The 22,311-nt window shown below is 37.8% G+C and overlaps 1 protein-coding gene and 1 non-coding gene across 2 annotated transcripts in view; one reads left to right on the top strand and one right to left on the bottom strand.

The window, feature by feature from the left end:
• The window catches only part of MAPK1 (mitogen-activated protein kinase 1), a 48,974-nt gene that overhangs the window by 14,668 nt on the left and 11,995 nt on the right, over positions 1-22,311 (top strand). The window contains exons 2-6 of the mRNA XM_030582626.1: positions 7,252-7,434; positions 9,235-9,424; positions 14,131-14,247; positions 16,369-16,483; positions 17,457-17,588. Coding sequence (XP_030438486.1) covers positions 7,252-7,434; positions 9,235-9,424; positions 14,131-14,247; positions 16,369-16,483; positions 17,457-17,588 — 737 coding nt within the window. The remainder of the gene's footprint in view (positions 1-7,251; positions 7,435-9,234; positions 9,425-14,130; positions 14,248-16,368; positions 16,484-17,456; positions 17,589-22,311) is intronic.
• On the bottom strand, positions 10,688-10,759 carry TRNAE-UUC. The gene has a single exon. It is a non-coding gene; the product is annotated as a tRNA-Glu (tRNA).

Raw genomic sequence — 22,311 nt, 5'->3', positions numbered from 1 at the left:
CAGAATTTGACAGGTGAGACCAACTACCCTAGTGCCTCAAGAGGCAGTCTCTTCCTACTCAGTCTGACTGTGACACCTGGTGCAGAGGATATGGGGGATGCTTGGGAAACACTGCTGTGGGAGTAGTAGGCCCCACTACCTGCCTAAAATCCCAGTAGTTTTGGAGCTTGGAAGAGGGGTGAGAAAGGCCTGGTCACTCTTTCCTAAACTCCAGGTCAAAATTCGAGAAGGCAACTGAGTCAGGGTTAAATCAGGAGCAAAGTGTGAATACTTGTTTCTCCCCTCTTTCCTCCCCAAATCTGAGGATACTCTCTTCTTGATCACTTTGCTCAGCCTCTAGTACTTCTCTATAGGATAGGCTGCCTATCTGGGGAGAAGGGCTTTTCTTCTGGGCATGTTCCTGATTTCTGAGGCTGAAAGTTGTATGGGACAAGCGGGGCCAGATTAGGACTGCCACAGAAGGGGCCAAATCTGCTTTGCAGTAACTTTAAAGCTCTGTATGCTACAGATTTCCTTTGCTGCCATCATTGCAGCCAAAGTTCCTGTTTCACCCTGAGATAGCAGAAGATGGGTGGACCGCTGAATACCCAAAGACTAGAAATCTTCTGTGGGGTAGAGCTACCAGTGTAGTGAGAAACATTGGCCCTAGTTGGGCTCCTCGTAGGATGAAAGAGTTAAAATAAATCCTTGGTCCTTATCTTATTAAAATGTAAATAGTTATTGTATTACTTCAAGTAGTGCATGGTAATTTGTATTTGTAGTAATGCAAAATTGCACAAAGACAAATGTTTGAATTAATAGATATGCTCAGAAGGGCCCATGGAATGCGCATTCATGTTTGTGCTGGCTAAGTATTGAAAACTTTTCTGCTGCAGGGCAGAAAATCTTACGTACTTCATGATCGTGAGATTAAAAGGGAACTTTTTTTTCTCCTCAAACACACTTTCATTTTAGAAATTCAAAGAATATAATCACTCCTGTTAGAAAAAGAGTACGGGGTTTGAAAGTAGTCTGAATTTTAAGTACTCTCATGTTTCTAGTGGTTTTTTTTCCTCCAGTAAGTGCTAGTAAATGTTAAGTATACATTTTTCACTTTAATTACAAAATCCAGTTTATATACTATTGGCTTTCAGTAATCTATGTGGAGGATGGTGGAAGGAGGAGCTGCAATAATTACACACATCAATAGATGATTATTCTGGAAACAAATGTAAATATCTAAAGGTGAACTTTAAACTTTCTTCTCTAAATATGAATTTGCCAACTTTTCTGTGCTGCTATCTGTTCCTCTCTTCTCTGTCCTTTCCCAACAGCTTTATATAAGGGATGGGTAAAAAAAAAGAATTTTTTTATGAATACACTTAATCTCTCACAGCAACAGTTCCTTTTACTTTTTAAAGGTAAAATTTAAACAGGATAGATTAATGTTAACTATATAGTTTAGCATTAGTCAATTTCTTTCTGAATGCAAAATTACAGTATTTAATTTCAAAGTTCACAAATGAGCTTAAAGGACATTTTAATAGCTACTTCTAAAAATAGCCTATTAAGTTTGCATTTTAAAAACTCGAAGTGAACACTGTGGTTGATATTTTATAAACTGAAGCCCATTTAAATGATACAAATTTATCTAAAATACAAACATTTTCAGACATTCCTTTCTTCGAAAGCAGGCACTGATTCTACAAACGAATGCTTATAAAAATGGTTTAAGTAGTATAATCCTTCGTGTTGAAGTTTTATCTTCAAAATTGATATGAACAGGTGGGAAATTAACATTAACATTAGACATTGAGGGTTGTGGACAAAAAAGCACATTCAGTGATATAACAAAACTTTTATTCAATTTTAGATAGAAAGTTTGCAAATACTCTTTCAGAAATGTGAAATATTTTTTTCCATGACACTTTTGTCATCTTCCATTTGTTACTCTTTGAGGAGAAAATATGTATGCAGACAAATAATAAAAACTAGCTCCTTTTATGCAATGAAACCAACTAATACTAGAAAGTAAAATCTTTTGAATAAGTGTAAAATGGCTTACAAATCTAAATTAAAAATTTTGAATAACTTTTGTAGAAAATCCATGAAACAACTCTGTGTGGTACAATGGGTAGCATACAGTATAATTTTTTTCATATAAGCAAAGTCTTAAGTTTAATCTTTTTACAGTGAAAGTTGGCCTAAATGTCAGTGTTGCAGTTGGGTGACCAGACAGCAAATGTGAAAAATCGGGACAGGGGGTGGGGGGTAATAGGAGCCTATATAAGAGAGAGACCCAGATATTAGGACTGTCTCTCTAAAATCAGGGCATCTGGTCACCCTGGTGTTGCAGAGATACCTAGGATTGAGTTAAATGCAGACTCAATCAAAAGGATAAATGTATTTGTTAAAGATCAATTTCCATTTTTTCCAAGAATGGCTTGACCAGCTGGAATTATTTTCTGTTTTCCTATCATAGTTACTAACAGTGTCATTCTGTATTTCAGTGAGTTTCTTATCACTGGACATGCCCTTGGAGTCTTGTTGCCTAGGTAACACTAGGCTACAGATAAAACAAATCTTGCTCTAAACTCCCAATCAGCCATTATTTAGTTTTCTATGTAATTATTTAAATAAATGACAGGCTGATTGGGAGTTTAGAACAGTGTGTGTCACCTGTAGTTTTGTAGATTGTGTGTGTATATAACTTCTTAAATATCAGGTTGCAAAACTCCCTGTGGGGAGTGAATATTCTTCCCACACCATCTTCCCTAAGGATCCATGCTGGGCTGGGTTGGGCTGGAAGGCAAAATGAGGTGAAGAAGAAGCCGGGGAAGGACTGAGGGTGCTGACAGACTAGGCAGTTTATCTCTGGTTGTGTGAGGAAACAGTCTTCTCTGTGGGTGAGACCACTGCCAGGAATTGGCTTCCTTCCCAGTGCCAGCTGCAACATGCTCTCACTTGTTGCAATTCTGCTCCATAAGAAATATGAGGAGTAGAAATGGGTGAGTGAACATGTTGCCTCTGCTGGTGGTGAAGGAGCTAAATTTTAGTAGTAGGCCCATCCTGTATAGAGGAATACTTTTCCTTCTTGAGCAGGAGTTACTGAGGAATGGGGTATCCGTCAGAGGCCCAGCTTAGTAATGAGGATGCATTCTGTCAGCTCCTCATGTGGAGCTGTGTATGCTTTTGCTCAGTACATTGTCAGAAGGGTGCCCTAAGGCTAGGCTTTTAAACAAGAAGTGAAAGTAAAGATTGTAAAAGGAGAGAGTCTGTTTTTAAAAACTGCGTGTTAAAACTTCTTGGGTTATAAATATTACTTGTCTAACTGAAACTCTTTAAAAAAATTTGAATATTAAGGAATGTAGTGTTAAATATATAAAGGTATTCAATCCAAATCAAATCTCTGTTTAATATAGTCGCCAGAGCTTGAAATTGGAATAACGTGTATAAAATTAGGAACTTTGTTCAGTAGTTGCAAAATATCTGTTTTTAAAATTATCATGGTACAGTTAAAGAGCACTCACAGCCATATGCTTGCATCAACTTGTAAAGCTGAACATTAATAGGGGTAAAAAGGTTTGTTTATCTGTCATCTTTGAATGTGCTTAAAGTATTAGTAACTAGGTTCATTGCAACTATGAATAACACATACAAACCATTACAGGAAGGGGGTTTGCACTACTTGTAATGAAGATGAACTGTACGCCAGTTAGCTTATCATTCTGCTAGTCGTCTTAAGAACTCAAGGGTATAGACTAGCAGTTTCCACCTGAGAATCCCAAAGGAACTTTGAACACTGATTATTGCTCACAGAACCCTTGTGAGGATTGGTATGCTAAATATTGGCCCCATTTTGCAGGTAGGCATCCTAATTTTTCATCCTGTGATGAAAGCTAGTGGTGGTCAACAAGTTTTCTTCTTCAGAAGGCAGTCACAGTAAATCTAGTCTGGAGAAAATGTAAACAGTTGATGATGATGGTGCTTTCTCACTGAAGAAGTGAGCTGCTGTATGGAATTTTTTTGTCAGTTTAATTAATACTTGTAGACTGTCTTTTGTGGAGAGGAAGATCGTTGTCCACTGAAATAGACAGTATGGGTATCATCAGCATAAGCTTCTTGACCAATTTGTGCCTCAGCAATGATCTGAGAGAGGAATGAGGTAGTTGTGGTGAGGGGTAGAGACCATCTTAAGGACTGAAGAGATGTTTCAGTCCTTGGCCTATTTTCTGAGACTCCCAACAAGAATTCCAACTATGGTAATTTTGTAATGTTTATGCTAGTCCACTGTGCAGTAGACTGAGACCACCATTTTATTTCACAATAAGTATCTATTTCTACTTGAGCCAACCCAGGCTGTTTGAATCAGTTTAGAGGTGAAAGTGGCCAGGTGTTCAATCTAATGCCCCAAGATAGAACTTTGTTTACTACTATTAAGTTAATAACTTAAATTGCAAGCTTCTTAAGGTAGGGACACTGTCTTCTGTTGTATATGCTGACAAACCTGCTGTTGGTGAAAACATTAAGGGACTGGAAAATCCATCTACTTATTTCAACAATTTTAATAAAGTCCTTCAGTGTCTTAGAATACATGTCTAATAAAGAGGCACTGGTATGTTCCTGTGTAAGTTCTGTGACTCTTTTGCAATAATCACTCAAAGGGGCCACATTTCTATGTGAGAGACATTTTACTAACTTGGTATTCAACAGATTCTCTGTGTAGCTACATTACTACCAATATGCTGCAAAGGCAAATGTGCACCCACTCATACAACTAGAGTAGTGTTATCACTCAGGTTGCCAATGTAAGGAAAAAAAAAAACAAATAAAAAAAATCCTCTATTACACTTAATTGCACAGGGATGAAACAGAGTTTGAGACAATATAACTGATCACAAGTCAGTTTCCTTTATCGTGAGCTTCCATTTTATTTGTGCTTTTGTGAGCTTACACAGGCTGTGTGGCAATAACAGAAATGCCTACTTAGTAATTACATGAGTGTGATGAGATCCTTTGATATGAAGAGAGAAAAGTGACTAGTTGCAAGATGTACACTAAAGAGGAAACTGATTACATCTTTACCACATGTACACTGCTTTTTCCACCCTGCCTTCATACAGTACATGGTAGTACTGTCTAAAAGGGAGAATTGTGTTTTTACTGTTTTAATTTTGAATCTAATCTAAACTTCTTGCCTAACTTGCTAGGAAAATGTTTCATGAAATGTAAATGAAATTATTGACCTACAGCATATCAAAATTTGATATTTTGAATTGATAAAAATTAGTGATTCTGTGAAAGGAAAGAAGGAATTTCTGCTTTCCGGGAGAATAAATACTGTTATCCCACAAATAACTGACTGTGTTCATTTGAAAAAGCAAAAACATCAGTACTGTTCGTTAAAGCTTGAGAATGAAATGTGTATTTCATAAATAGAAAATGTTATATATTTAAGCAACATCAGTTGCCTAATACTGGTCGTGAAATATTCCTAAAACAATTTGCTTCCTCTTTCTCTGCACATATTTGTCATCCATGTGCTGTGAAATAAGTGTAGACTCTTTACTGTGAGAGGACAAATATAGAGGGGAAAGTAGGTGGTCTGTGTACACTGATGAAATGAGCCAGGCTAAGATTTCTTCTGTTCATTCCTAAATAGGCTCATTCGGTCTTCAAAATTTCTGGTTCAGTCTGATGTATGCACACAAGAGGGCTGAATTAAGGTTGTACTGGTAACCTAAATTGAGTATCTTGTAAGTGCTTGATTTTTGCAAACATAATGTTCATTTCATGTAGTGTTTTATATGCAGTAGTACTGTAGTGTCTGAAATGTGCCCTCCATGCTTCCAAGTAATCTCTCTTGGGGTGGGAGAGTGGTTAATACAGCCAGCCATTTTCCTGAATTCCTTTTGAGGTGCTTTCTCCTGAGCATCTACTCCTATGTAGCTCTACTCCATCTGATCAGAAGATAATCTGGCCTCTCAGCAGAGTGGGCCTACTGATAAGACCCTCAAGGAACTTTTTGATTGTTTATGAAAAAATTGTTGGGCCTGTTTGAGTGGCCTAAATTTTTAGCAGCTCTCTCTGATTTAACACAACTTCTTTAACCCCTAATTGTTTTAATTGGAATTAAAAACAAAACAAAAAACCCTACTGTGGAACCATTTCTGTTTGTCTTAGGGTTTTCAGAGGTTTTTACAAAATTAATTTTTTGACCAAATTAAAAGTTAACTGTCCCCCTTGATTACACATTTTCTTCACACAAAAATACCTGAATGTAATGAGACACTTTTGTCCTTTGTAATTTTTAATAGGAGCATAGAAAGCATCCTGTAGTTCATAAATGTATATCTTTTTGCAACATAATATAAAACTGGGTTTTAGAAAATCATGGAAGTTTCATTGAGTCTTCCTGTCTGTCATCTCAATATGTAAAACATAATTTGTAGACATGAGGCACTTTAAAAAGGAATACGGACACTGCTATATAAATACATCTCAGAATGAAGCTGCATGCTCTCAAAAGCTTAGGGTGGTGTATTTACATCACTTTACCTGCTTAGAAATATAGGTCGCTGAACACATTACCTGGTTCTCTGCTCCATGCTCTGGGGCTTTCCATTGAATGAAGTCCAATTCAAGATCTTCTTCCTCATAATTAGACCCTTGTTTTGGATTGTATCTTTCTGCGTGTGAAAACATCTCACTCCTATAATCGAGACCTTCCATGATGGCTGTATTTCACTGGAACACTGAAAATTTTGATCAGTGAAAGAGGCTTGTGGGTTTGGGAGATGTTTTTGGGGTTTTTTTTTTTTAACAGAAGTTGGACCTATGCAGTGAAACTCGTAACTGCTTCAAAAGAGAATTAGCATAAGCCTTTCCATGTTCAGAACTCAATGCAAAGCTCAATCTTTGACAGACCTTTCTTTCAGTAAAATCTTTATGCTCAAAAAGTAAAATAATCCTAAACCTACTTCTCTTACAGGCTGATAAGAAGGAAAGATACTTCCAGGTGTTGATTTATAATTTTAAATACATGGGAATAACTCATACTCTGGTCAGAGAACCCAGATTTATCTAACAGTTGCTGCACTACAACCAAGTATTTGTTGAAAAATTAAAATGCATGTCATATTGACCATCATACACTTCATGAATGTAAAAAGGATGTGCAAACCCTAGATTCTGCAGAATTCTCATTCTTACATTGTGGACTAAGTGGATTTAATAGTCTGTACAATTTAATATTGTGAATTCCTCTTCCAGTTCTGCCTATGATAACGTCAACAAAGTTCGAGTAGCTATAAAGAAAATCAGCCCTTTTGAGCACCAGACATATTGCCAGAGAACTCTGAGAGAGATCAAAATCCTCCTGCGCTTCAGACATGAGAATATTATCGGAATTAATGACATTATCAGAGCTCCAACTATTGAGCAAATGAAAGATGTGTATCCTTTAACGGTGTAAGATGGTATAGATTGCACTTTTTTCTCTTTGATAGTTCTAGTTTTCTGCTTTACATGTTGAGGCAGTTACACTTTATTTTTCTTCATCCTTCATCATGCTCTTAAATTGTGATAAGAATTTACCTGATGTGCTCTGGTAAACTGAAAAGAAAGCTTTATAATATTAGTAAAACTTGAGTTCTGTTTGCAATCTGTAATAACTCTATCTTATCTATCATCCTACAACCAATATAAAAATAAAGTAAATACCTTCTGCTAGTTGACCTGTTTATTCCAGTCTATAATGTTATTGTGCCTCTGCCAGCTTAGATTGTTTCAGAAAATGTCAAAATATCCAGCATTACATTTTGTATTTGATACAATGCAGTAAGAAGTCTTCAAGTAGTCTCTGGTTTGCTTCCTGAGGTGAATACCAGCTTTTACATGAACAGGTCCAAAAATAGTGTTCCTATGGTTTTCCTCTAAATCCTAGGTCAGGAGATTCTAGCATTGCCTAGATGTCTTTCGTTTATCTAGCCACTTTATCCTAAAACTAAATTGAATGGTTCAACCCTTATTGATCCTAAAATAAAACGTAGTACCTCTGGAACAGTAATGGCAGAGTAGCTGTCCACTTTGGGAGTGGGGAGATATAACTGCCCTGAGTCCCCTGGCTTAAATGAGCTAGCCTGTTTTCAAAGGTGAACTGAAAGGATAAATCTGCAAAAATCCAAGTGTACTTGCTGTATATGGAAAATTCTGCATTTGTTCACAGGCAATTAAACATACCTGATATGTGCAATTGGATTTTGTTGTATATACCCAGTTTGCCTCCCATTGGAAAATTTTGCTTAATGTGTTTAGCATGAGATAAAGCCTTAGTTGGAAGACTTACACATCAGTACAAAGTGTCTTCAGTTCTCTAAGCAGTATAGAATGACAGTACTTTGAGTGCAGGTCGTGTTACATCTGGGTCTGGGAGTTCAAAGGGACACGTTGATTTAGGGAGGGAAAACTAATTACAAGGGGTTATTGCTATTTGATGTCTACCTTGACTAATATTTGTTGTAACACAAAAGCCAGTTTTTTGCACTGGGATTTTGTGGCTCTGATCTGCAAATCCAATTTTTTCTCTCTAAGAGGTATCTTAAGGGGGGATGAACTGGGAGCAGGTGAGATGCGATTCAGGTTGGGATGGAAGAATCTGCTTTGAAAATGCAGGCAAGGGTTTGACCAGTACTAAGTGTAAAAAATGTGGTGATGGATTGATTGATCCAGCATGACAAATATACAATAGAGGAGGGAACTTGGTTTCTGGACATGATAAGCTTAGGTCAGAAACTGGTATCTTCTATGCTTTATTTCTTTCACATTTATTTAATACTGAATACAAACGTCTTTTTTCCTCAGTTTTATCACCTGTTAAACTAGAGTATTCATTTTTTGACAGAGAGAAGAATCCTCTGAAGACACATGGTTTCTCATGTTCAGAGCCAAATAAAATAAACTTCTTCTTATATGAAAGTTTTATTATGATTAGCTGACACATTAGGTACCAGTCTCTTAATCCTGTAACAACTGAATAATTGAACAGATTGATTTGAACCAAATCTTAAAATAAAAAATATATCTAAATAGTTTCGTGATTGTTAAAGTGAAAATGAAACAGTGAGACACAATTTGTGGCTTGGCAGTGATTTTTAAATTTTGAAATTAAAAATGGGTAGTTCATATAGCACATTATGTGGATATCTAAAATGAGGTTATGGATTTGTTTGCTGCCTTACATCCAGTGGCTTACAGATACATTGTGCAAGATCTCATGGAAACAGATCTTTACAAGCTCTTAAAGACTCAACACCTCAGCAACGACCACATTTGTTATTTCCTTTACCAGATCCTGAGAGGGTTAAAATATATTCATTCAGCCAATGTGCTGCATCGTGACCTCAAACCCTCCAACTTGCTGCTTAACACCACTTGTGATCTCAAGGTTAGTTGGAGCCTTCTTGCAAATTGTCATTTTTAAGCTAAATTAAACTCCCCTGTACAATGACTCAATATAGTGGTTCTCAATGAGAAGTCTGAGGCCCCTGGAATGCTGCAAGCAGGTTTCAGGGGGTCTGCCTACATGTCCAGCATAAGACTCTTTAGGGACTAGGGCAAAAAGCTGAAGTCCTCCTGCACAGGACTGCACCCTGGCGCTGAAGCTGAAGCCTCAGCAACTTAGCTTTGTGGAGCTCTCTGAGGTGTGGGGCCCCAAGGAGTTGGCCTGCTTATTACTCCCTAATGCTGGCCCTGGCTTCTATATGCAGAAAGATTTGTGGCACATTTTGGATTGTGGAGTTTTTTATAGTTGTTGGGGAGGCCTCAGAAAGAAAAAGATTGAGAACCCCTGACTTAATAAACTACTTGCCGTAATCATGAGACCAATTTTTGTTGTGAATGTGAGCTTTTCTAGATAAAATTGCTAGCTTTTGTTAATGAACAGTCTCTGTAAACTAGTGCTAGACTTGACTTTTGCATAATAGATTATAACTTTCTCACCTGTGAATGGACTATCCTTTCCATAAATACATTCATTTTACTTTCAAGTAACCCTATCAATTAGTGTAATCTTGAATGTATCCTGCAGTATATAGACACAGATGCATTGATTTTTTTTTCTCACATCCCCATAAAATTAGCAAATGAAACCTGTGACAGCCACTTTCAGTGAACCAAAGCATAGGATAGTAATATAGAACCACAAGTAATGACTGTATAGTTAAGGCCAAAAAACTATTTCCTCCTTGAGGCTGAATTTTGACTCTCCCACTAACTTTCTAAGAAACTCTTGTTTTGGCACCTGAAACTCTTCATGAGTAATCTATGCCTAGAAAATAACTTCACGGAAAGAGTTGAATTTAAAATGCCCTTTCCATCAAGAATTATGGGAGTATAGAAAAAAATTAAGCCTCTATTTTGATGTTAATATGTCAGTCTAATGTTACAAGCTCTGCTTCACCTAATTAAGCTTTCTTTTAAAAATATCTCTAGTTGTCTTATTATAAAGGCAATCTTCAAAATGTAAGCTCAATAGATAGGCTTGTAGGTTTGTCACAACGAGTTTTTAAGAAAAATCATTCTGCCATTCAGCTGTGTACTTGCTCATCCCAAACAGTGATTACTGGTGTGCTTACCTTGAGTTCTTGCTTTTGTTTTGTTTACATTGCAAGTGAAAAATAATTCAAGCTTTTTTGGTTTAAAGTCACTTTTCTCTGACTGGGAATTGAACCCAGGCTGTGGCAGTGAAAGTGCCAAATCCTAACCGTTAGACCACCAGAGAGCTGGGCCCTCCCAGACAATGCGTGGGTATCAAGTGTTAGTGGAATATTGGTCCTATGCCAGTATCTTCTGACCCTCTGCTCTGGGGTTTCAGCAGCCCTTGGAGGCATCTTTTCATTTAAGGAAGGAAACAGGCATTGGTAAACATCTTCAGCCTCCTATAAGGGAGAGGCTGGCAGCAGTAGAATTTCAGAAGAATCTCTGTGTATGTGTATACCCTCGAGGGATAACAGGTGCCATTTTGACCCTAGACAGAAAGTCACAAGAAAGTCAAGAGGCATGAGGCAAGAGAAATACATGGAATACATGGAATGTGACTTTTGTGAGCACTAATCCTCTTTATTCTCAGTGTTACTTCAGGCACTACAGGACTGTTTTAAAGTATAGCTCTCCAAACACAAAAGACAGTCCCAGCTCCAAAGAGCATGCTTCTGAACTAGAAGGGTGCTTTGATGTTTACAGTTACTACGTATATGGTTGAACAACAGGGCTGTGGAAGAAAACAGCTATTTGGCAGCAGACTAGCAATGCATTACTAGATCCTAGCGCAAGCGGCATGATCATGGGCATGACTGTTCAATAGTTTGGTCCTTGGCCTATTTGTGTCTTTATATCTAAACATCTGTAGAATGATAGCTATAGATGAACTTAAATAATGGCTAAAATGAAATTAAATAATTTTGCCTTTTAAAAAAAACAAACCTTTTTAGAGGAACAGTTTGGCATATAAGGTATCACCTTTGGAGATAGCAGTGTTTGGATAGTTTTGAATAGCAAAAGGAGGGAGAGGCATGGTTTCTCTTGGGAACCGGGGTTCTAACAATATGAAATGAAGCTGTTAGAGCAGTTACCATTTCTTCAGGTTATGCCAGCAAAATAACTTCTTTGAGGCATTAAATATGGTTTAGCTCATGCCATTGAACTTAACGGGGACTTTTTTTCTCTTGGAGATCATCCTATTGATTTATACTGTTTGCTCAAGTGTCTTACCAAAGGCCCTCTAATCAATGAAAGTGAGACTTTCAATTGCTGCAGCTGTTCTTTTTTCCTGACTAGTAACTTTTTTACTTGAAAAGCTCCTTTCTATTTTTACTACTGAGAATTTATGGTCTTTATCAGGGGTTCTCAAACTGGGGGTCAGGACCCCTCAGGGGGTTGCAAGGTTATTACATGGTGGGTCGTGAGCTGTCAGCCTCCACCCCAAACCCCGCTTTACCTCCAGTATTTATAATGATGTTAAATATTTAAGTGTTTTTAATGTATAAAGGTGGTTGCACTCAGAGGCTTGCTGTGTGAAAGGGGTCACCAGTACAAAAGTCTGAGAACCCCTGGTCTTTATGTGGTGCCACAAAGTGTAATTTTAGTTTGTTTTTTGTAACTGACCGTATGTGATTCTCCTGACATACTTCACTATTTACTTCCAAATGTCACCAGCCTATTACAAACATTTGATATAATAGTATCAGAGGGGTAGCCGTGTTAGTCTGGATCTGTAAAAGCAGCAAAGAATCCTGTGGCACCTTATAGACATGCATCCGACGAAGTGGGTATTCACCCATGAAAGCTCATGCTCCAAAACGTCTGTTAGTCTATAAGGTGCCACAGGCTTCTTTGCTGATTTGATATAATCCAAAAGGAAAATGTTGCAGGTGATTAGATTAAGAATTACATTTAAAAAAACCTAAATTGTCAAGGATCAGCCTCCATCAGAAAATGGAAAAGCAGAATAAAGGATAGAAGAAATACTCTTAGGATTATTGTTGATACTTTGCATCTGATGAGGGAAATGTTTCTCCTTGATGAGGCCTCCTGAATTTCTGTGTGATACTACATAATCTATTTTTGACTACAGGATATGAAGTAAGGAATTGTCATTTCCTTTTCTTGAATTCACAGTTAAGTGTACAGCATCATTATCCCTTTATAACAATTATAGGGAAAAATTCCACTTAGTTGTCTATATTTGTGTTTCATTATCGTTCACATTCTGTATCTTAGTAGTTTCTCTGGGAGGAAATATTCTACCCATAGCCGTAGTGGTTTTCTGATGGAGAGAAAGTTCCTCTCTGATAAACTTCTTGTATATACTGTTCCATATTGTAGACTGTTCCTCATGAAGGAGAAGTGAAAGCTTACTCATGTGGCTTAATCTCAAGTCACTCAATGAGCCAGCCACTTGCCCAGTGAGATAATGGACATTAGCAGTTGGCTGGTTTCCCAGAGAACTGTCTGTCTCTAAATTTTTTCCATTCTCTTTTACAAAAAACAAAAAGTGGCCTGTTCACCATTTTTTTTTTCTTCTGCTCTCCTACCTTGGAAAAGGGAAAGTTTGTAGCAAGCACCATCCTTTTCAAAATGTGCCTAGAGTGACCTCCCTCATTCCTAAGGCTTGTGAGTCCCTCCATCACTTATAGTTCAGCTTTCTACAGTCTCTTCACCAGAGGATAGACGAAAGCAATTTCCCGCTTTTCTTCTGAATTTGCCAGTGTGGATAAAAGCTACTTCTCATTGTTGTGATCTAGGTGTGTCCAATACTTAATATGTCATGAAAGGGGTGCCAGGGCTCAAGCAATTTTTTTTCTTTCATAACTGATGTGGCAAGCCCAAAGGTGCTGGGGCTATGAAATGCCAAGCCTACAGGTACTGGGGCTCAACCCTGATGTCTGTCCAAAGGGTTGATAAGCTTTTTGCAGTTCTTTCCTCCCTCAGCAGTCTACATTCTCCCCATTCTACCACTATCTCATGGCTCAGTAGTATGCCTCTGTTGCATTGACTGCATTGTGGTGGCAATAACTTCTTAAAATAGAAGTACTGAACTGTGCAGAGGAGGTAGTTGCAGTGTGAAGTAGATAGATCATAGAAAACCATTAATGAGCAGGAAGTAGTTCTGCTGATATCCAACTTCTCTCTCTTTCTCCCTTCCCCCCCCTCCCCAGTTACAAGATAAGAATAGGCCTGCACCTAAAATTCAGGAATTCGTCAATTTCTGTTCTAGTTATGGCTTTTCCACAGACTCATTGTGTGACTTGAGCAAGTAGTAATGAACTTTTGTTCCTTGGTTTCCTCATCTGGGGAATGCTTGCCTATCTCGTACAAAAGTTATGAAGCTTAACTTATTCTTTATAACTCACTCTGAAATCTTTGAATGACAGGCAGCATGTGAATGCAAAATATTCGTAATTTCTTTGTTTAGATTAGTTAATTTAGGTTTTTAATCTACTGTATATATTTTTCTAGATATGGAGAAAACAAATTTACATGTAAAAATTACAGCCTTACAATGGCTTGAGAGAAGATAGTTTGGGTAGTAACTAAGGTGAATTATAACACCAAAATTTGTATTTCTAATACTATTTTTTAATTTAAAACCAGATTTGCGACTTTGGACTGGCTCGTGTTGCAGATCCAGATCATGATCACACAGGGTTCCTGACAGAATATGTAGCCACACGTTGGTACAGAGCACCTGAAATTATGTTGAATTCTAAGGTAAGGACTGTAGATGGACCAATAGGAAAAGTATGCTACAAAGATATCCTAGATTTGTATTACAGTAAAGTTCCATTTAAATCATATTGTTCATGTCATTGCTGTCTGCTGAGCAGCTTAAATAGTGATTGAGATGTCTTCACCAAGAAGACTGCGAGAAGCAATAGAAGATTTTAAATTTAAGGGGTTTGACTTGGTTGGTTGTGCAGGCTAGCAAATGCCTGCATTAAAGCATACAGTACTGCTTTATATATGAAGTGCTTATATGTAGTCTAGTACACATTTTTTTCTAGTTTTTCCAAGAGATTAGGTGGGAGTTGGTTAGAATTTTGGTATATCAGCAGCAAGGTCGTAAGACTTCAGTTCCTTTTTGTTTTAAGTTTGAAAACCAAATATTTCAAATTATCACTTACTCCTTTTGCCTGTTTTACTGCTAGTAGAGGTTTCCCAGAATTGTGTTAGCATGTGTCAGAGAAAACTTCAATTTAACAGCAGGAGGATGACCAGATTTAAATACGCATATAGCACTTGGACATATCACGTTCCTCATGGAATTTAATTGCTTAGCACATTAGTTCCTTTACACTGTAGACAGAACCATGTTAAGTATAACCAGGCTTTGATATGTTTAACTGACAAGGTTACAGCTAACATGATTCAATATGTCTGTGCAGGAGGACTTTTCCTGGCACAACTATGTATCAACCATGGTGTACTACACACACCTTCTAAGCTACACAGCCACTTTTGTAACAATGTAACCTGGGTAAATCTGAGCTACCTGTTGTTGTTGTCCCAGCTGCTTGTGCCAGAGGCAGAGGGGCTGTAGGTGGTCTTTCACATTTTGTGGTGTCCTCCTAAGCAGGCACCTGAGAGTTAGGTCTAACTAACCTGGTTAGGTCCTATATACACAGCAAAAGAAACATAACAGAAGCTGGCTAGAGCCTGAAAATCTGTCAGGATCATTAGCAAAGTAAACAAATGGTACACTTCCCTCATGGTTTACAGCAGAAGTGAAGGAGGGATGTGTGAGTGGAACCTGTTCAGACTCTTCCCCCATGAGCTGGGGAGACCATGTCCCATATTACCTCTCCCTCACCAGTACTAGCATCCATCAAGGGCTGGTATTTCAAAACCCAAAATTCTCCAAGTGTCTCTCAGAAGCAGGTAGTTCAACTATAGCAACTTCAGAACATCTGGACCCTTGCCGCTCACCCTTCTCATAATCAGCACTTCGCAGGATACTTCAAGGCAAAACTGCTGTGTCTGATTATCTGTTGCCATATCCTCTCAATTTCCTCTTGCCTCTCATGCCTCAGCCTCTCAAAAGCCTGCTAATTAATTTTTAAATTGTGTAAGACATTTCACATGATTTCTTTACAAAATTCTATATACCCAAAACATTTATATATGTTTCTTTGTATATATGTAAATATACTATGGTGCTTATCCACATATATGCTCTAAAGTAACCAGGTAAACTTATTTTTGTAACTTTTGTCCTTCCTTATTCTTTTTACCAACTCACATCCCAAACATTTGTTACTCTATTTTGTGGCCTAATACTTAGATTGTAGAAGCTTTGGGGAAAGGACCATGTGTGTATTTGTTTGAAGTATATAATATGCTTCTGGGCACTATGGTTCTTACATTTCGATATATAATGGATTAACTTGCTTACAATTTTGGTAAAATCAGACTTGGTACGATCTGCTGATACAGGGTGTTCTATAACAGCTAAATGTTGTTAAAATCTATTATGTAGACAGGCCCTGAAATCAGAATTCACAAAAATGCATTCACAGTTCTTGACCTGATTTGGCAACAGCTACAACTAAGTTTAAAGAAATAATGCCTTTTGATTAAGAAATATTGTGCATTTCTTCTCCAAGGAAAGTATTACTTTCACTCATATTTTTGAGACACAATGCTTGATTTATTCCTCGCTGTGCAAGAATGATTTATGTAACAGTATGATGTCTTAAGCATGACTCATCTAAATCACTAAATTACACCAGTGCCCTATCTTTCAAAACCACAGTACCTTAGCACATATAACCTGTTACTGTGTTAATTATACAATGAAATATCAAAAGGGCTTCTTTTCTCCTCCTCTCCCAGGGTTATACCAAGTCTATTGATATCTGGTCTGTAGGATGTATTCTGGCAGAGATGCTCTCCAACAGACCCATCTTTCCAGGAAAACATTACCTTGATCAGCTGAACCATATCCTTGGTAAGCTTTTTATAAAAAGTAGTTTCTATTTCCACAGTTGTCTCTTACCTCATTGGTGGATCTCTACCAACACCACCAGGCTTGGCCACCCATTTATCCACCTCTCCAACAGCTATCTCCATACTTTCTTCCACTGTATTATATGTATGGAATACTCTTCCTGAAGTGTTCTGCAAGACCACTACTCTCTCCAGCTATGTACTTCTGTTGTGATACCTTCTAGAAATGACCAGCCTAGTTTGAGGGGCAGTTGAGGATTGCTAAATCTTACTTATATAGGAAAATACTTCTAACTGGTTTAGAACCATAAAGTTCTGCATGTTACAAGCCTGTGTGAATGTGGGATATTTTTATTATCCTTGTTCCCTCTCTCTCTTCCCTCCCATTATTTGTTATTATCACATCATGTATCTAGAGTAATGGGCCTCTAGCCTGATTGAATCCTCTCGATGCTATCACATATATAAATTAGTAGTAATAATAATTATAATAAAGGGTTTATACAGTATCGCTGTACTAAGTGAACAGTCCAGGCCACTTCTTTAAGTCTCAAATAACTTCTCTGGAAAATGAAGAGATGATCTCTTCTTTATTGTATTGATGATGATATTAAATTGAATATTACAAAATAAAAATGTAGATTAATTTTTAGTTCACTTGTTGAGACTCAAATGTAGCTCATTTCATATTTGGTAGTACTTATTTTTCTATAAGCTGATCAAAAATCAGTTTTCCCTCACAGACTGATACAAGTCTAATATAAAAATATGTCTGTGAGTGAGGATGAAACTTGATCAGAATTGTTTGTGAAAGCTATTTATATCAAATTACTTCATCTATCACTTTTTCTAAAAATAAATCTAAGCAGCAGTAATAGAGTAAAAGTAGAAATCTTTGAGTCTTATCAAAAGCTTGTAATGTGGCTGTTTCAATGTACTTTCCATATGAATGAAATTATTTTGTATTTTTTTAGGTATACTTGGATCTCCTTCTCAAGAAGACTTGAATTGTATAATCAATGTAAAGGCCAGAAACTACTTGCTTTCTCTGCCACACAAAAATAAGGTACCATGGAACAGGCTGTTTCCAAATGCAGACCCCAAAGGTATTTTATATTTTTGCTCCATTACATTTGTCTTGATTTTTTTAAAGATGGAAAACAGCACAAAAAGCAACCAATGGTGGGATTTTCAGAACTGCTTAGGGATTTGTACACCAGTTCCTAGTAAAGTTAATGAGAATTTGGCATACAAATTGCTTAAACTGCTTTGGAAAAAATCTCATTTTAAAATTATACATAAGCATGACACTTAGGTTTTTTTAATAAACTTTTACCTCCTTTTTAATCCTGGATTAGCATCATCTATCCTGGCCCCTCTACAGGCGAGTCTCATCTTAACGCACATTTAACATGCGCGAATTCAGTTTTATGCAATAGGCAAAAACAAAAAACAGGAAAAATAACAATTTAAATACTGTACCTGTAGTGTGGGCGATTCCGCCCACCATTACATTCAATGTAATTTTGACTATATGCGATTTTCTTTTTACGTGCTGACAGCAGAACGTAACCCCACTGTAAGATGAGACTCGCCTGTATTTACATCAGTTTGGGAAAGGGGAAAAGTGCCAGATGAGTGGACCAATGGGGTTATAGTGAAGATACCAAAGAAAAGAACTCTCAGTGATTGTAATAACTGGTGTGGTATCACACTTTTATCTGGCCAAGCAAAGTATTGTGTAAGATCATAGTCCAGCATATATCAGAGACAGTTGATAGCATTCTCAGAAAAGAGCAGTCTGGTTTTTGGAAAGGTCGTGGATACACAAACCAGATCTTGACTCTACGAAACATAATAGAACAGAGCTTAGAATGGCATCAGCAACTCTACATAAATTTCATAGAGTTTGAGAAGGCTTTTGATAGCATTCACACGACCAGCCTATGGCACATTCTGCGGGCATATGGAATTCCTTTCTGTATAATCAAAAGCTTCTGTTTCGACTTTACATGCTTTACAGTTTTGATCACAGTGAGCTCAGTTTTGAAGTCAAAACAGGAGTACGTCAGGGCTGTGTCATGTCTGCACTCCTCTTCAACATTGCCATCGACTGGGTAATGCAGTGTACAATAGAAGACATGCCAAGAGGCATTAAATGGAAACACTTCTCATCCCGTGAAGACTTGGACTTCGCAGATGATGTCTCTCTCCTATCACATACCCAATACCATGTACAAGAAAAAACAATTTGACTCTATGCATTCATCCAGCAAATTGGACTGAAAATCAGTAAGACGGATATCATGACCTTTAATATTGCTTCGCCATCACCAGTACGGATAAAGGATCATGTTCTCATCAGTGTAGAAACATCCACATACTTGGGCAGTACCATCAGCCGGGACAGTGGAACAAGCCAGGATATCCGGAACAAAATCAATAAAGCCAGGAAACACCTTCAGGAGCTTATATACAGTCTGGAAATCATCAGAATACAACATCAAAACCAAACTCAAGATTTATCAGAGCTGCATACTTTCAACATTACTTTATAGTGCAGAATGTTGAGGAATGAGAAAGTATGACATGTCCAAACTGTCTTCATTCTATATAACCTGCCTCAGAAAAATCCTCCGTATCTTTTGTCCCAGAACAATATCAAATCAAGATCTATTGACACAAATGCAGCCAAGAGGATCTGAGTGCCATCATTGCCAGGAGGCACTGGAGATGGGTCTGTCATGTGCTTCAGATGGAAACTGATTCCATCACCAGAGTAGCAATAAGATGGACACCTGAAAGCAAGCGAAAACAAGGCTGTCCGAAAACAACATGGCGAAGAGCTGTGGAAGCTGAGCTGAAAAACCTGGGGCACAGCTGGGGAACCATTGAAAGATTTGCCAGAAACAGACAGGAGTGGAGGAGCTTCGTCACTGCCCTAAACGCCAGAGGCGTAATAGGAACGTGATGATGATGACGACAACCTCCTTTTTAAACTCATGGGCTGTAGCAGTCCATATTTCTCAAAATTAGTTGCAATGAAGTTGACTTCAATATATAAAATGGAAATCCCAATTTTCCATCATCAAGGCGTTAAAATTGTTAGTTGTCTAAGTGTTGGGATTGAATTTGAACCCAGAGACCCCAGTTCAATTTTGAACTTATTGGAGGTCACAAATTAAAAGGATTTTGGTAATCTCGTCTCTGTTCCTGTTGGATGTTTGTGTGTATCACAAAATCATTGTACAGTTTGATAAGATTGGCAGATTTTGTCCAACCTAGAACTGCTTAGTTACCAAAGTGATAGGCATCTTAAAAATACCTTAAATATTGTATTGTGTTTTCTCTTTCAAGATAGAGATGCATTGACAGAATGAAGTTTTCTTCTTAGAGTACTTGTTTGTGTCCATTCCATATTAGGTGTGTGTGCTCGCCACATGCACCGATGCCGGAAGTATTTTCCCTCAGCATTCCTGGGGGTTTCTTCACTTGAAAAAACTGCATTGGTTCATTTTGACCTTTAAGATCCATCGTAAGAGCATCTGGAAAAAGGAATAGCTGCTTCGCTGCCAGTACACTCCTCTTCAGACTAGCCATCAGAGCAGCAGATTATGCAGTTTCCACTCCCAAATCTCAGTGAAGGAAACTGTAACAATGGGTGCCAACCTTGCACACAGTTCAAGAGATGTGAAGCAATCACAAGAACAGAAGAACTAGAAACGGGATGGAGCTACTGGCAGCAAGGCTCTATCATGATTTCAGGCATACCTGACAACTTCAAGGATATATAAGTAAATGGAAGAAGAATGTCAGTTTCTAATGCAGGAAGCAGAAGAAATACTGTGTCCTAAAAGGCAGATTAAACTACAGAACAGATTAGTAGAGCAGGTAATCCACAAATCAAGGGACTAGGACTTGAATGAGACCTTACAAAGGATAATATCCATTCTAGAAGACCCCAAGTTATACTCATTTTGCATCATCCCAAAACAGCAAAGCAAATATTTACTTTAAATGAGGGAACGCAGGCTCAGGCTGATCTCGGCATAGCAGCTGCTATCCAAGTCTCCATCAGTTTAAGAAGTCTTAAAATGAAGAGATGTTACTCTCATCTAACAATGAACAGGCAGGGTAGGTTCTGCTCCAAAAAAAGTGTTTAATGGTAAACAACTTGATGGTTGTATTTACCACTGCTGAGACCAGTTTGCCATCCAGACTCATTCTACATAAGTTTAGCAGTCTAGCTACTTTAAAGGTAATATTGGAAAGTCAGGGATTTTTGTTTAGGCAGATAACTGACATGGTTCTAAAATTTGGAGGGCAAAGTAGGAAATAATCAGTTGCATCCTTGTGGATGTAGGTTAGATTCAGCATAAGTTCACAGAGTGCAGAAGGAATCTCCGAACCCTCCAGACCACAGACTTAAATTTCTGTGGGATAGTGTCAGCAGGCTGGAAACTGAGTTACTGTGGGTTATGGTTAACAGCTCTGAATACAATAATCAGATGGTACAGGAAAGAGCGTTTTCCAGGCATCTGTGTGGGACTAGGATCCTAAAATGGAACACAGTACAATAGCTGGTTGAGATTGTGTCCATTTTAGAACTTAAGTCTGGGTTTACAAGTCCGCGCTAATCCCCTATGAAGGTGGACTCTAGCTCCCCTAAGTTTTGCCAGAAGAGTGTCTGAGTTAAATATTCTTAGTAGTGGATGAGGTATTCACAAGGACAATTATGCACAAAGGAACTCTAGAAATGTTCTAGCCCAGTATCCTAGAACTCAGGACAGAAGTCTGTACGTTGGTCCAGTTAATCGCATCCTCCAAAATGTTGGTAACTCAGATGTAGTATGGGCAATTGAACTTCAGTCTATCCAATTCACTTCATGTAAAGGAAAGAAAGTAGCTAATGACAAAGTGACCAGATGAACTACAAACTATATGTATATGAGACATTCAATCAACAAGGAACTATCCTTCACTAGAGCTCAAAGCATGCTTCATAAGATTGCTGACATGCACTAATTATGGAAATAAGCAAAACTGCTACATCTTTCAATCCATATGTTTACCAAACATTAAGCTTGACTTATCTGACTCATTTGGTAAAAGTCCTAAAATGAGTTTTGTAGAGAGACTACTTGATTCTTTCTCTCCCTATTGTTGAATCCTGCTGGTTACATCCCACATACACATAATTGCCAGAGCAATTATGAGAAAAATTTGGTCATTACGTGTACATTTTTCATCGAACCAATGTTGGTCAATTCCTGGTTCACCCTCAGATCAGGACTCAGAACCATAGTTTCGAGAAGAGAACTGGATAAGTGGAAAGCATGCTGGGCCTGTGTTACCAAGGGATTAGTATTTAGATTAACCAGTTTTTATAGTTTCACCAGCTATTTAAGTTAGTCTGAAATACAGTTGGTAGGAATTTCTAATGTTGCCTGCCATATAATTCAGTTCTAATTGCCTTAACATTCCTTCAGGGTTAGGACCCACTCGCATCCAGAATTCAGACATACTGTTTTACAGAAGAAATTTATAGTTAAGACCCAGGTTTTTTTATCCCTTTGTTTTGCATGTCTCCACAGTGGTTGTTCTGTGTTCGTTGACTTTGCACTCACTCTGAGCGGTACAGAAAGTGCTAGGTTTATAAAGTCCATAAAACCATTGATCTGTGCTTCTAAGACATTGGTGGGCGGAGAGGGGAAGACTTCAAGAATTCAGTGCTGAATAAAGTTGACTTCCTGAATCCCTAGAGACACATTCCTTATTCTGTAAAAAGCGACAGAGTCCTGTGGCACTTTATAGACTAACAGACATATT

This window comes from Gopherus evgoodei, chromosome 13 (genome assembly GCF_007399415.2).
Source record: "Gopherus evgoodei ecotype Sinaloan lineage chromosome 13, rGopEvg1_v1.p, whole genome shotgun sequence".
NCBI classification, from domain to species: domain Eukaryota; kingdom Metazoa; phylum Chordata; order Testudines; family Testudinidae; genus Gopherus; species Gopherus evgoodei.
Note: the sequence above shows the minus strand (reverse complement) of the source record. Positions and strands in the feature narration are given on the sequence as shown.